The sequence below is a fragment of the Stenella coeruleoalba genome (genome assembly GCF_951394435.1).
Source record: "Stenella coeruleoalba genome assembly, chromosome: 8".
NCBI classification, from domain to species: domain Eukaryota; kingdom Metazoa; phylum Chordata; class Mammalia; order Artiodactyla; family Delphinidae; genus Stenella; species Stenella coeruleoalba.
In genome coordinates this window covers 104,701,159-104,717,018 of record NC_137154.1, presented here as the reverse complement: position 1 = coordinate 104,717,018, position 15,860 = coordinate 104,701,159, and the positions used below count along the sequence as shown (strand labels likewise).

Below are 15,860 nucleotides of genomic sequence, written 5' to 3'. Positions count from 1 at the left end.
AGTCCACTAAGGATATCAGTAGAGGGGAAAGGGAGAGGGAAGATAAATGTCATAAACAGGATCTGGTGTCTCTAGACCGAGCCAGACCCTCCTCTGAGTTGTTTTGTTCATTTGTTTCAGGCATTTGATTTACTGCCTTTGGGACATCATCCTGGAATTCTTGGATCTCAGTGCCTCTGCTGAGGAGTCCGCCATAACCAGCTCTGCCACAGACACCCCAGGCAGCCCCAAGAAGATGGGCATCTCCCCTTAGCCAGAGGTTATTTCACCCATTTCTTCGAAGGTTAGGAAGGGAGCATTACTCTGCCACCCAGAGACCAGTCAGGAGGGCTGTGTCTCTGGAACTGGGCTGTGGCTCAGAAGGCCTGGGGTCTCAGTGGCACGGTTCTCCCCCAACTTATACTCCATTTGTACCAGGCGATGAGGGGGTATATGGACCAGTTGCATGCATACCCATTTCCATGCCTCTTTGGTGGTGTTTGGACTGTTGCTGGTGGGCGGATCCTGCTTCCTTTGGAAAAGGAAGCTGTGAGGTAGAGGAATGAGCCCCTTTTGCCTCTCCTTTGCCCTCCTCCCTAAGGTTGTTTGCCGATAGCCTGGCCCTATGCACACGTGTGCCTCACCCACCAGTGCAGGCTCTAGGTAGACCAGGAGAAAAACCATAGCCAGATTTTCTTAGAGAAGACAATCTTCTGAGTTCGCTGTTCCCACCAGGAAACTGAAAATTCATTTGGGACCACTCTGGAAAGCCAGACCCCTGGTCCTACGTAGCTTCCCAACAGCCCCGCAAGAGGGAGGGAAACCTTTCTCAAGGCGTGCTTCCAGCACATCGGCCCCGTAGAGGGTGTCACTGCGGGCTTTCTCCCTGGGTGGCTGTACTCTTCCTGTCCCAAAGACCCCAGCACAGACTGACAACACTTCTGGTAGATCCACCCAACCCTCCGTACCCTCTCCTGAGACAGCTGCACCGCAGGTTTTCTTTACTAGCTTTCTAACCCCCTCCCCAAGAGCAAGTGAGTTTTGACCTTTGTGGCCTCCTCAGTCTTCCTTCAACCCAATCAAATGGCAAGTTGCATATTCAGCCCAGAGCTGCCCGAGGGAAGGGAAGCACTTGCCTCTTGGCTGAGAATGCCCGGAGGGAGGAGTGAGGGTTCTCTTCTCTGCAGGTCTCTGGCAGGCCACTTTAGCTCTAAGCCACGAACATTAGCAGCTTACCCAGAAACCGCTTTTTACTTCCTATTCCTTCAGGATCTAATTAGTCTTGAAGAGCACCAGTGGTGAAAGCAAAGGCATGGCGTCCATTAGAAAGACGGACAATTCGTAGAAATTGGTGGAAGGAAAGGAGGGACGGAGAGCCAGGAGGTAGGCGCTGCACATAGGTCTCACCGCGGGGGGTTCACTCACCCTCGTCCCTTTAGCTTGCGCTTGCTGGGGCGTGCCTGATGCCACTGAACTGGGACCCTTCCACTTGGAAGAGGGTCTTGGGGTTGGACTGGCGAGAACAGGGTGGGTCTAGGACAAGTGTCAAAGTTCTCTTAGATTAAAACGGCTCACGGGAGAAACCTGTGAAATCTTTCTGCTTCCCCACACCCCACCCCGGAAGGCTTTTAACCATCAAACATGTAGTGAGGTAATTGGGGGCTTTAGTGGTACTGTTAGTGCCTAAAGGCAAGGGGATGAATAAGGTCATGTCACTTGGTTCCTTCTGCCTTAAAAGTTGATTGTTGGGCTTCCCTGGTGGCGCAGTGGTTGAGAGTCCACCTGCCGATGCAGGGGACAGGGGTTCGTTCCCCGGTCCGGGAGGATCCCACATGCTGCGGAGCGGCTGGACCCGTGAGCCATGGCCGCTGAGCCTGCGCGTCCAGAGCCTGTGCTCCGCAACGGGAGAGGCCACAACAGTGAGAGGCCCGCGTACGGCAAAAAAAACAAAACCAAAACAAAACAAAAAGTTAATTGTTACACTCACTTTATGGCTCCAGAGTTCTCAGAGCATCTCCCAACCTGGGGCACTCACAGGAGAAGCCGCTCAGCATTTCTCCCTGTGGTAAGTGTCTGCAGGGTGAGGGACTGCAGGGGGCCCAGCGACACTGTGCTGCCCCTCCCTCCCACCGCCAGGGCCAGGGTGCTCTCCAGGAGAGGTGGGGGGCAGCCCCGTGCTCTGCTGCCCTTCTCTCCCCATGCTTTGCTCTCATGTGTACTTGCCACCTATGTTGCTTTGAATCTCTGCTACTAGTTCTGGCTCAGATATGACACAAAACCAGTACACAAGCTGACAACACCGTTAAACCCCTATAACGGTAAATCCTAAGCAATCTTTTGATACTTCCAGCCCAAAGAACACTTCCTTGTATTTCGTGTTCTATAAGAGACCCCACCTCCATACTCTCTGCCTCAAGAAGATCAGCTGTCTGCAGACCCTCCTCCTACCCAGAAGGGAAATAATGGATATCGTCAAGGAAATAATCAAACCCCATCTGGCTCTGAAACGACCTCCCATGTTTAGGTAGTAGGTTCAGACAACAAGGGAGATAAGCATTTGGGAGCGAGCCACAGGTCTCAGGAAAAGATACTCCAGCTGAGAGAGAGAGTGATGAATGAAGAATTGGACCTACACTAACCTGGAACATTCGTGATTCTCCAGCCCATTCATTTCCAGCTTCCACTCTTCCTTTGCTCATGGCACCCAACAACAGTTGTTAGGTCCTGGGTGGAGTAAAAATATGTGTCAGCATGGTCCCTGGCTATATGAGTTAGGTTGCTTTAGCCTGAAATTAAATTACTAGAAACATTTATCGTCTTCCCTCAGATCAGTACCTGAGTGGGTGAGGCCCAGGGGTTGATGGATTCAACAACTCTGACCTCATAGAGGGCCCAGATTCTTCCCATCTTTTTGCTTTGCCCTTGTAAACATGTTAGCTCGTCCTCAGACTGCCTACCTTCATAGTTGCTGCGCTTCAGGGCATCACATTCACATATAACAAATATCCATGAAAGAACGGGGGCATCTCTCCCACGTTTTCTTCTAAAGAATGAGGAAACCGTTTTCCAGAAGCCCTCCAAGATTCCTCTTCTCCTGACCCGTTGGCCAGAACTGCCCGCCCCTAAGCCAGTACACTGACATTGAGGATGCGTGACCACGACTGGCTCGTAGTCGTGTTTGTCGCCCAGGGAGGAGGTCACTCTCCCGGAAGGTTAGATACCTGAAAAAGTAATTAGATGTTAGCAAGGAAGAAGCAGAGAATGGGCGTTGATAAACAGTGTCAGGTGCAGGGGCCATCCTGCAAGCATCACCAAAGTCCCCGGTGCTCTAAAAATAGCGAACCAGCTAAGGGTAATGTTTGCGGAAGGTGCCATGTGAAGCCCTTCACGTCCGTTACCTTACGTAACCCACACATCAGCCCTGTGAGGTAGTTCTACTCTCTGTCCCCACTTTATAAGGGAACACGAGGCACAGAGACGGTGACCTGCCAGTCACTTGAGGGAAATGGCAGAGCTGAGATACAAATCTTGTCAGTCTGCCCTCAGGCCCACACACATAACCATTGTGCTAATCTGCCTTTCTTACAAAGCAAAACAAGACGGGTTCTCACTTTGAAGGAGCCTATGGTCTAGTAGATGTCTGTGGTAAAGGGCCAGGGAACACGTATTTTAGGCTGTGTGGCCACATGGTGGTCTCTGTTGCAGCTGCTCAGCCCTTCCACTGTGGTGTGAAAGCAGGCACAGGCAGTGTGTATTCAGATGACCGGCTGTTGGCATAAAGCTTTGTTCACACAGAGGGCGGCCGGCCGGGTTTGGCCCAGGCCCCTCATCCAGTGAGAACAGTGCTTACTGAACTGGAGTGTGCGTGAGTGACCTGGCGCCCTGGTAAAGGCCTAGCGAACTGCATTCTCACAAGCTCCCAGAGGTAGCCAGTGAGAATGCAGGCCCTCAACCGCACCTCAAGTATCAGGGGCTTAGGACTCGGTCGCCACCTCCAACTGGGTGCAGCTAATGCACCACTAAATATACAGGAGGGGCACTTAATCGAGGCTGGGGGGCCAGGGAGAGCCTGAGGTGATAACATCTGAATTGACTCCTAAAGGATTAACGGGAATTAGCAGGTGAAACAATGGGGAGGCGTCCAGGTGGAGAGCACAGTGAACCAGGTGGGTAGAGTTACGGGGAGTCCCCAGCATACACATCCTGTCTGGCCTCCTATCTGAGGTGCCCCGAGCGGCCAGGCCCACAGGACAGATGCAATGGCGGTCGAGGGCCAGGGGTGGCCGTGTAGCGGGTGCGGAGGTTCCGCCTCACGGGAGAGGAAGCAGTCCTGGAGACCCGTCTACACCAGTGTGTTTGTAGCGCTGCTAAACTGCACGCTTCGAAGTGGCTGAGACGGCCCGTTTTGGTGTATGTTACAGCAATCCGGACATTTTAAAGACAGCTGCGTGCGGCCCAGCACAGGGCGAGCCCGGGGTGTGGGGAGGGAGGGGTGAGAGCCGAGGCGGGAGCCCCGGGGGGGTCAGGCGGAGGGGGCCTGTGAGCACGAGGGCCCAGCGGGTGAGGGACCTCGGTGGGTTGCCTCTGCACGGCGGGGGTCAAGGAAGAGCCCCCCTGAGAGCGTCTGTCATCTGCAGGCCTGCTACCGGGAACCGGGGGCTCGACCACACGCGCGCGAACCGCCCGGCCTGGTCCTGCCCCTGGGACTCGGCTCCTGCCTCAGCCCCTCCTGACCCCCTTGCTCCCTCCCGGCCTGTTCCCGCCGCTGCCTGCATTTGAGGTGGCGGAGTCCTGGCCCTGCCACCTAGTCGGCTCTGAGGACGCCATGTGGTTGGGTAACTCACCTGCACCGGGACTCAGGTCTCTGGTAGAAAAAGGGGCGAAAACGTTACAACCCTTTTGAGAGTCAATCGAGATCACGTGTAAGAGCAGGTTTGTCAAGCGCCGGCGCCCTGCTGGGACGCAGCGGTGCCATTACTGGCCCCTCCTCAGCTCCTGGACGGAGCCGTGGAGCAGCCTGGCTCCGGACCCACGGCGGCCGCGCTCTGGCCAGACCCCGCCGCCGCCGCGGCCCGGGAGCCTGCAGTTGCTCCTCGCCGTCCTGCGCGCCGCAGACGGGAGCAGGAGCCGTAACGGGGGAGAAGGGAAAGCATGATGCTGCGCTCCTTGAAGCCCCGCTGGGCGGGCTCCGCCATAACGCGGCTCCTCTGTCCCCTTTCCACCGGGAGAGCCGGAAGTCACAGGGCAGCGCTTGCTTGCACTGCCTTGGTGGGCCAGAGAACAAAGCGCTGGAGGCGGAAGGGTTTCCAGCCAGCAAGCCTCCGTCGCTCCTCTGTGGCGTAAAGGGTGAGGAGGCCGCTACACAGGGAACACTGGCAGCTACCCCAAAGCCCCTCCCGCACCCTGAGACTGGTCTGCTACTTCGTAGTGCACAGAGACGGCAGGGTCTGGTTTTCTTAAAAACAGGCGGGAAAACACGAACTCAGAAGAATGTGTCAAGCAAGAAACAAGTGAAAATCATCATAACGTTTCCCGGCCGTGAGCCAGGAGCAGCGGGGTTGAAGCAGAGGCAGCACGAAGCGGTGGAGGAAGTTCGGGCGCCAGCAGCCCCCGTGGCACGTGCACTGCGCTCTTCTCAGATTCGCTGAGCCCTCCTGCCGCGTCCCGCGCACTCCCATCTGTCTCTGGTCTGAAAGTACCTGTGAACTCGGCTTTTCTGGAAGTGCACACAAGCAAGTGATAGGATACAGAGAACTACTCCTGGCTTTGACATCTTCACCAGCAGGACAGAGTCTGGTTTCCCCACACATCTTGACCCTGCAGACCTCACCCACAGGCGCTTCTCTAGGGGCCACTGGCACACTGCTTCTGGGTGTGGAGGGCTGGAGGGGAATGAAAGAAAAGTAATAGAATCAAGATCCAAACTTAGAAAACGTTTCCTAAGTGACATTTTAAGTGTCACTAACGGGTAGCGGGCAGCTCTGCCATTTCCCCCAAGTGACTGGCAGGCCTATCCCAGATAGGCCTCTTTCTCACCAATGTTCGTTTAGGAAATGCAAGCTAATTTTGGTATTAAAGTGCCACAGAGGTTAAGGAGGTAAATCTGCGGCTTATGTATAAATAATCCGCACTTTGACTTTTTCTCAATTGAAGTGTAGTTGATTTACAATGTTTGTTAGTTTCAGGTATACAGCAAAGTGATTTGGTTATACGTATATATGTGTATATCCATTTTTAATGTTTCGATTATTTTCATTATAGTTTATTACAAGATATTTAATATAGTTCCCTGTGCTATACAGGAAATCCTTGTTGTTTATTTTACATGTGGTCACGTGCACACTTCGACGTTTTTTTCTTCTCCATATGTTCCCTGTTACTGTTGCACTATATTATTATGACCAATGGAGAGTGGGTCATACTTACTTCCAGACACTTGGATTAATCAATGGGGGATAAAGACCAAGACAGATAAACACAAAAGTCTGAGGTTGCAGATAAAGGCACTATCGTGACCACAGAAGCTGTGACTTCTCTGTGCTGGGTATAGCATTGTGTGGTGATCTGTAAGCTTGGGGCATCAGCCCTTTTGTCTGTGCCCCTTGATAAAGAATCATTCTGCCCCTGTAGCTGTCAGAAAGATTTACCATGATTTAGCAAAATGTCTGCACTTCATTTCATATCTTGCCATTAGGGAGGACAGACCTTATTGAGGGAAAAAAACAGCCCTTTCTTTAGAGTTTATATCCTTTACAAATACACAGAGTCCAAATTCAACATAGTGATGGCAAACCAGATTCTTTCAAGAACAGTGAGGACACCGTTCATTAAGGCTTCATGTGTCTCTAGGAGAATCATGTGGGCTTGGTTGGCAGTAGGACTTTTACTTGGGGACAGAATGTATTATGGAGTTGGTTTAGCCAGGAAGTTGGATGAGATAGTTTCACAGAAGTCTAGGGGCCAGTGTTCTGCTCTCTCCTGCTTCCGTCCTTTGGCCCATGCCCTTTCTCCAGGTAGATTCCCTTCCTTCCTCCAGCTGTGCGTGGGTGGGCACCCTCTATCTGTCAGAGCCATTCAAGTTCAACCTTCTCCTTAAAGCTTTATCTGATTGTGCCACTCAGAGTTACCTATCAACACGCTGCCTCTCAGGTCCTTGTGCACACATGTGGGGTCTTCAGCAAGAGGTTATAATTCTTCAAGGGCAACGAACATTGTATCTGTTCTACTCCCGTTATATCCCGGTGCCTTCTCAACCCTTTTATCTACCTAGTGCAAAATAAATACTGAAGCTCGTTTAATTAAAGACTATGATGCTTATCAACTCTTAGGAGGTAAAGTATGTGAATAAGTTGAATGAAAGAAGAATTTGCTGGGGACAAAAGATGGAGAAAGGGATGAGGCGAAGCCAGGTTTTCCTTTTTAGGAGCTTATATCTTTATTCTAAAGCAAATATCAAGTGAAAGAAGTTCATTTTTCTATCGCCAAAACCCACACAGTTTTATAAGAGTGCTGTTTGCCATCTAAGTATGTAGGCCGTAAGGTTCTAAAACTATACGCTTTTTAAAGAAAATTGGTCCTGATTTGAAAATGGATTCTGAAATGATCCAGCCACGAAAACACCCAGCGTGCCCTGTTTACTTTCCAAGTCCCCACCTTCACCTACTCTTTACCGCACTGGGATCAGAAGACAAAACAAAAATCCGCCTGCAAGAAATATTCTCAACTTCTTCCTGCCCCAGACACAAATTTGTAAGGAATGCAGTTTCCATGAAGAGAAAGACAACTTTCTCTCCCATTTGCTTTCTGGAAATCCTTTGGTCCCAGATCCAAAATTCTCTATTTCACACCTTCTCTAATAGTTTAAGTCATGTCTAAGATACGGCAAGGAAAACTCTTCAGAGACACAGTAATAACCAGGAAGAAAAGGAAGCCTAGCATAAATGCCGCTTCACTCTCACAGGTGTTTGCTATCTTCCCCACCAAGTTTGCTGCTGCAACTATCTGCCCAAACACAGATCAAAACTGGGCAGCTGCCATCAGAATGAAAACTTAGGAACCTAAGACATCCAAATTAGCTGCAGGTCAACATGAAAGTCGCCTGCTGTTTCTGGGCCCCAGAAGGAGCCTCCAGGCCATGACTTGAAAGAGGGCAAGTGCAGGTAAAGGAGGAAGAAGTTCAGTCTGAGAATTAAGACAGTGATGCATTTCGTGAAAAGTAGGAAGCTCTAGACAATGCAGTCCTTGGGTCATATATTATCTTAAGAGTCGGCCCACGGAAGAAGGATCCCATCTGCTGAGGAATGAAGTCCATTCCTGTGCCAGTGCACATTTGCACAACACATGATGTGGAATAGTCTCTGGAGCCAAGATTGGTTGTGTATCCACCCCAGGGCAGGTTGGTCAGTCTCCAGTGTAAACCTCCTTGGGATTAAGCACTTATTCCAGTGTAGAGCACTAGGTAATTAATACCAGATCTGTTCCAGACAGCTTTGTATATCCTGCATATGGGTGAGGACCCAGAAAGTTTCCTTTTCAACGATCTGTTTGGATGAGATAGAAGCTGTTGTTTTAATGTTTGAAACAGAATTTTCCCCCATGTACAGGTGTGTGCCTTGCACAGATATGGGCTTGTGAGTGGCATACGGCATTTGCTTACAAGGCGAGAGCTTGTCTGGACGCATAAGAGGGGAGATAAGTATGCATGTGTGGAGACGGCAGTAATACTCGTGGCCTCAGTGCTTGGAGAGCAGGGCTGTGCACCTCCTTCTAGCAGTCTGGAGAGGATTGAGGTGAGTGAGAGCTTGTCTTTCAGCAGGCTCCGCGTCCTGAGGTTTGGGATGTGGAGAATGCCCACTGCTGGAGTGGAGTGACCTGAGATCTATATAAGATTAGGGTTTCTGTAGATGTTTCCCAAGTGATAGAAATTTTCCTCATCTAGTCTTGTTCATAGCAGGCAGCCTTGGACCAATAGTTTGCTTCACCCAATCCTTTCCTGTGTTTATTTCTGAAACCCTTTTCTTAAAAACCAAACTAAGTAAATAATAACAGGAAAAAAAAATTTTATAAAGACTTCATAGCTCTGTCATTTTTCCTTTCTTATGCAACTCAAAAATTGCTGTCTCTTTATTCCTTAAATTTTTCTCCTGTATCAGCTTACCAGTCTTTGTGGGTTGACTCGGCTGTCCCACTAGTCTAATTGTCTCTATGATAAATTAATATGGACATCAACTTAAAATTACAGGTAAACCTTAAATGTATGATATTTCTTATACTTGACTCCATATTTGATATTCTATGAGGAAGATTGCCCTAGTGTTCCCTTCTGTGAAATCAGAATAACCATCAACCCTAAGATTAAACATTTTCATAAATGCTTTCTTTACATGTTCCAAACTATTCGCACAATGTTGTAGACAAAATGCTTGTGTCCCTCCCACCGCAGAATTTTTATGTTGAAGCCCTAGCCCCCAGTGTGATGGTATCAGGAGGTGAGCCAGGGGGAGGTAGTTAGGTTTAGACGAGGTCATGAGGGTGGAAGCCCCCATGATGAAATTAGTGCCCTTGCATGAAGAGACACCAGAGCTTCCTCTCCTCATGCACATGAAGAGGTCACGTGGGCCCCCAGTGAGAAGGTGGCCACCTACAAACCAAGAGAAACGGCCTCAGGATGAAACCTACCTTGCCAGCATCTTGATCTTGGACTTCTCAGCCTCCAGAACCACGAGAAATACATTTCTGTTGAAGCCACCCAGCCTGTGGGATTTTGTTATGGCAGTCCAAACTGACAGGACAGATGACTAGAAAGGTTAGCCATGGGAATCTCTTCCCCTGACTTTAAGTCTGGGTTCTGAGACTCAGAGAGTTTAGTGACTTGTTGAGTTTTCCATGGAAAACCTGTTGTAAAAACTTCAGACATTAGAAAATGCAAAACAGCCTCTGGAGATACTGCTGAAGCTTTCCTCTCCCTTAAATCATCTCTGTAAGTTCAACCTCCTAGAGAAAACTTTCTGAAAAGCAGGGAGAAAATGCCAAATAATTAATGCTCAAGTGGGAAAGATGCCATGTAAAAGCAGAAGTGGTTGCTGATTGTATCTGTTCATAGTTCTGTGTGCCTTTTACCTGCTGCCCTGAGAAGCAATGTGTAATGAAGAGGTTCCTTTTTAAGAACTGAAACGTAATGAAACAGAAGTTTCCCTTGAATTGGCTGGGCTCAGCACACCTTGCTTGGACTGTATCCAGCTGTGCTCATGGAGCTGCACCTGGAGTAGGTCTGTCCTGACCTGCCCCTGAGGACGTGCCTGTCTGTCCTCTCCAGCAGCTGTAGAGCCCTTGGGGGCAGATTGTCTTGCATACTGTGATTTCTCCAACTACTACACCGTGGCATCTCCCTAGTTTCCCCTTAAATATTCTGTCGTCTCACAAATTCTCAGAGGCCATGGCTGGTTCCTTCATCCTCTCACACGGGCTCGGGACAGACTTTGCCTGCACACAAAGTCCTGCATCTGTAAGTGGAGTTGGCAGCCTTCTTGTGTCAGTGAGTAATGTCTTTCTTTCTCTTCTGGTAGACTTGGAATCCTCAACACCATCTGGCAATTTTCTCTCCATCTTCCTGCCCACAATGGAGCCACACCCCTGCAACCCCCCTTAAATGCCAGATGACAGCAGGAACCTTCCACTGAGCAGAGGTGAAGCCTTAGACGTCTGTCAGCACCCCCGCTGTAAAGATCTGCCAGCTTCTCAGATCAGTGTGGGAGGAGGCTGTCTGAGTAGGTTTCATAGCTGCAGCAGTAACACCGGGCCCCACCTCCCATGCCTCTCAGGCTGACCGTCTCATCGGAGGTGCCGACGTCCCCAGAAGCAGGCCCCAGACTGGCGGCCCTTAGCCAGGACCCATCTCAGAAGCACATGCCCAGCTGGAGCCTCCTGGTTGCTGGGGTGAAAGGACCTCTCTATCACCATAGGAGGAATCTGATGAATTCTGGACTAAAAAGGGGTGTTGCTTTCCCCCAATGACAGAGGTACTCTCTAGTCCCCAACCCAGCCCCTGGTGAAAGGTATTTTTGTTTGTCTTTTTTACCTTTTTATTACATCTTGTCTTGTTTATAATGCTGAGCTGAAGTGGGAGGGAGCGGTCACACCAGAGGATGTGAATTATCTTGCAGTCAGGGGGGGAGATTCGGCCACCAGCACGTGATAAGGGAAGGTGAGACGGGAGAGGAGCGGAGAGTCAGCTCCACGGGGACCGGTTAGGTGTTCAGTGGCCGTAACTGACTGTTTCACCTCACAGGAACACACAACTCCGTGTACGTGGGTGCTGATCTCAGTCTTACAGGGAAGCACTCCTTGACACGGGAAAGCAGGCGATCGATAGTCCATGAGACCCCTATGTAGATTGTTCCTATTCAACTCTTCAGGCGTATACAGGCAGAGAAAGAACCGTTTCAAAGGTGAGCTTTAAAAACATCACCTGGCATTCTTTGGAACTGTTGTCACAGGGCAGTATATGGATTGTGAACAAATTCCCCCTCCCTCACCCCAAATCCACCCAGAAGGGAATGTCTGAAATGGGGAGGAAACACACATCTGCCTGGGCACGTTGACCTTGAACAAACCTCTTCACTTCCCTGGACTTTTCTTTCTTTCTTTCCATACAGAGGATGGGCTGGGTATTGGATGAAACCCTGTCCAGCTCTGTCACATCAGTTAGAGAGCAAAGACTGTGCCTTCCAGTTCCTGGCCCGTTTCTGGAACAGTGATGACGCTTTCTGAGTGTTTGTCATCAAAACGAATGAATGATTATATTTCATCTTGACTCTTATCTCAGTAGAGATTTTCTTCCACTTCATTTGGGTCTCAGTTTGAGGAAAGAAGGAAGGAAGGAACGAAGCATGATGAAAGTGAGGGAGGAAAGAATGTAGCTTTGACTCTGAAGGACTGTCTTGACTTTCTCTGGGCTCCTAGAGTAAAAGTCCCTGTCCTCCATTCTCCCTCTCTAAGCCTTCCAAAAGCACATGGATTAAGGCTACCATACAGCTTTGAGGAATAAGCCACACCCCCAGACTTCCATGGAGTCCAAGGACCTATTCATCCCCAATTAGCCTGTCTCGGGTTGATCATCAAAGTACACACTTCTGCTTTTCATTTTTCTAGAGTCTTTTCCATCAGCTCTTCTTCCATTTTATCTTTTCATCATTCCTCTGAGGAATGTAATACTTTACACATGTATAGGACTTTCTCAGTTATGAAGTATTTCATATCCAATGTTTTATTTAGATCTTGACAATCACTTTTTAAGGTAATTTGGGGGAGTTATTCGTGTCTTCATTTTACTGAAAAAGAAACTTTTGCCCAAGGTCAGTCACCCATTTTTTCAAGAGGCAGCAGCACAGGGATTAAATAGTTCTGCCGACCGACAAGCAGGTGTGAATCCCAGCCCCACCACTGATTAGCTCTGTGTCCTTCGGTAGGTGATTTAAAATCTCTGCGCCTTAGTTTTTTCATTCATTAAATGGGAATAGCATGGAGCTCTCCTCACAGAGAACAGGCGGGAGAAGGGGTTAGATCCTTAGTACAAGCTCTAGCACCAGTGCATAATAAATGTTTGTCGTTTTCATTGCCGAAGCCAAGACTAGAACCCGAGTCCCCCAGCTTCCAGCTCAGGGATATTTCCACTGCCCCCACGGGTGTCATCCTCAGCGTGCAGACCAGAACCTAAGACCATCCGCGTTTCAGTGAAAAGCTCATCCAAGTCTCCGTTTATTGGGTCCAGAGCTAACATCTCCTGGAACTCCATTAAACAAAGCTGCTTCCCGTTGCTCTGGGCAGGGTGTCAACCCTCTAAAGTTTCAAAAGTGTATAAACCAAGCTCTCTCATCCAGTATTACTGACAGCCTGAAGGCAGACACTCCCACCGTCCTGGGGAAAGGCCTTCTTCCTTCAGTCTTAAGAGACAAGGCTCAGGGTGACTTGTTGCTATGGTGATTCTCCCTCCTACCTCCCAGCATTCGCTCAGGCCAAGTGTCCCCTGGAAAAGTCTCTCTTCTCTTCCTTCCTCTTGCCATTTTCATTGGTGCCAGACTAGTTGATTCTGGACCATTGGTTTCTGACTCTCTGCGTACAAGTTTTGTCTTTTGCACTTTTATTATGTACCTCTTGCGAGTACGGCCTATGTTGTCTGTGGCTTTGTACTCTCCGTTGCACGTAGCAAATGCTCAGGACTCAGCAGGGACATAAACAGTGCTTAATTCACGAATGGACGGACTGTCTGAGGGATTGGTGGTGGACTCTCCGAGTAGGTGACAATCATCCCCACGCCTTGGCTGCAAGTTCAGGTGGTCAGAGAACTTGCCCAGGTGGCGTTCAACACCACAGTGCTTGAAAAGGGGAGAAGTTTCAGGAGTTGTCTTGGGGGAGGGAAGAGAGTTCTCTGTATACTCACACCAGGCCGGCTGCCGCTGAGCCTCAGAACCTGGGCTGTGCCACCGTCTGAGAGCAAGATGTGCTCACGGAAAACGCAGACGGAACCACAACTCGGGGAGCGCACCCAGCCAGACGTGACTTTATTCTTCAGTTAACGACAAGGGAAAGTCATCTGGCCCAGGGTCACTCGGCACCAAAGTCCCGCAACAGAAGGGGCTCCACTTAAAGGGCAGCGCAAATCCAGGGCATTAAAATAACCTGAATGGTGTTGTTTTCTGATCAAGTGCCTTTCCCTCTCGGGTTTGTGATTTTTGAGCCTAAGAATGTCTCCTCACAGCTCAGGTTTCTCTGCTGCCACCCTGGTCTCAGGCCTGGAATGTGCGCACTGGCCGTTGAGGTCTGATGTAACTATGTCACAGTCCCAAAATGGAGAGACATTATCTCATGGCCGGTGGCAGCAGGCAGGCACCGGCGTGCTGCTGGCAGCCCCGGCTCAAGGCGGCTGGTCCCGGGAGTGTTGCATGTCCCAACTCTCAGCGGACAGACGGCCGGAGGCCCTAGGCTCCGATCTGTGCCCAGTAAGTTGGGGTCCTGCAACTCTTCCCGCCCAGAAGCAGACACGGGGAAACACAGGCCTAGGTGCAGACAGGCTCACTTTTGGACAATCACGTTGGTTCACAGAAAGGCGGTCCCTGGTCGGGAGGCCCTTGAGCATCTGGAGGGCTCAGTCAGATGCAGGGAGCGGCCGGTCACACGATGAAATGCGTGGGCTCACGGCCACGCTGAGATGCTATCCTTCCTTAGCTGGGCCCCTGGGGGCGACGGCTTCACCCGCAGGGCAGGTGGGGCCTGGTGGTCTATGAGGAACCATCCCTTTCAGCACTTGGAGGGGCCGAGGCCTCAAGGGGGACCATGCACCGCTTGTGCACAAGAGAGGGCAGCAGAGCCTGGCCGCTCAGTCGTGATGACCTTCTGGGTGGGGATCTGCCCCTTCCTGTGCAGCTCGGGGAGGAGTGCGGGCGGGCCCTGGCCTCCTTGGCCAGCCTGCTCACTCACTCACTCCGCCACGTCTGCCGTGAGAACCGCTGTGGCAGCCCAGCCATTGCCCACACGGGTCCCTCCCACTCCTGCCTCTGCCCCACTGACTCCTTCCAGACGGCTGCTCGAGCCGCTTCTCGGTGGTCCGGGCCATGCCTCCTGATGGGCACAGCACGGAGCGCCCAGCCTCCAGGCCCTAGGCAGAGCTCCTCGAGGGTGGGAGCCTGCACCGCTGCTTCCATCCCGCTGCTTCCATCCCGCACACGGTTCCTGCCACCGCCCGTTACCGCCACATGTGGGCACCTGGGTGCCTTCGAGGCCCTTGCACGCGGAGACTGTAGTTTACCTCTCGGCGCCCCCAGTGCCGGGAGGCGTGCTCACAACACTGACTCAAGAATGCACCAGCTCCAATGGCATCCATCACACTTGGTATCAAAACCCAAGATGGGATCCAGGGATGCAGCCTCCTTTCCCACGTGCAGCCTCCTTATCTCCCCCCGCCAGGCCCAGCACACTCGCGTCCGGCCTCTGTGCGGCCCTCCTGCCCGCGTGCCTGCCCGGACGTGCAGTTCTCACGCCCTCATTCGTTGTCTCTTGCCAAATGCCACCTTCTCTTCTCAGAGAGGACTTTCCTGATCACGCTGTCTAGAAAACAGCTTTCCTCATCCCACGACCCCTGTCCGCTTTGTCTTCCTAGCACTTATTACCAGCTGGCTGTCATTACGTTATCTCGTGCTGTAGGACAGTACACAACGCTATACATTTTTAGATTTTTTTTTTATTGTGTGTGACTGACCCACACAAGACTGCAAGCTCCAGGTGAGCCAGGACCTCGCTTTATTCCCAGCTTGTCCTTGGTGCCCACAGCAGTGCCAGAACGTTGCAGGCACTCACTGTTTGCTGAATGAATGGGTGGGGAAATGCATGAGCAGATGAACATTCCTTGGTAAAGTAAGGACCATTGTGCATGAGAATGTGATGGGTAGTCAACCACGGCATGATATGAGGCTTCGTTTTAAAGAACCAAAGAGCATCAGAACTATAAAGGTCCTTGAAAGTCAGTCAGCCCCCAACTGTACAGAGTAGGAAACTGAGGCCCAGGGAGGGAGAATGAATGCAGTGAACACTCACAAAGTCAGTGTCTTTGACTTCTAACCAACTGTCAGCTCTTCCCAAAACAGGGTCTGACGGGACGATTCATCTGAACAGATTCTGAGCTATGAATTTTCTACTAGTTTTGCATTCAATTAAGTTGTATGAGGATGAAAAACAAAACAAACACGAGAACAAGGCCAGCAGCGTCAAATTTCACCTCCTCACACCTTCAGGTGTCTTAAGAGGCATGAATGGAAAGCAAGCTTCTCTACCAATGTTGTCCAGACGCCCTTCAGTCACCTAAGACCTGCACAAACACTGGGACATTG

The 15,860-nt window shown here is 50.7% G+C and overlaps 1 protein-coding gene across 6 annotated transcripts in view; it reads left to right on the top strand.

Moving 5' to 3' along the window:
* Nucleotides 1-4,333, top strand: part of SNX19 (sorting nexin 19) — a 38,641-nt gene extending 34,308 nt beyond the window's left edge. For 3 of the 6 annotated variants that reach the window (XM_079930743.1, XM_079930741.1, XM_079930736.1), the window contains one exon: nucleotides 121-4,333. In XM_079930743.1, coding sequence (XP_079786869.1) covers nucleotides 121-183 — 63 coding nt within the window. In that variant the 3' untranslated portion in view covers nucleotides 184-4,333. The remainder of the gene's footprint in view (nucleotides 1-120) is intronic. The other 3 variants (XM_079930738.1, XM_079930737.1, XM_079930740.1) reach the window with 3 other exon arrangements.
* Nucleotides 4,334-15,860: the final 11,527 nt, after the last annotated feature.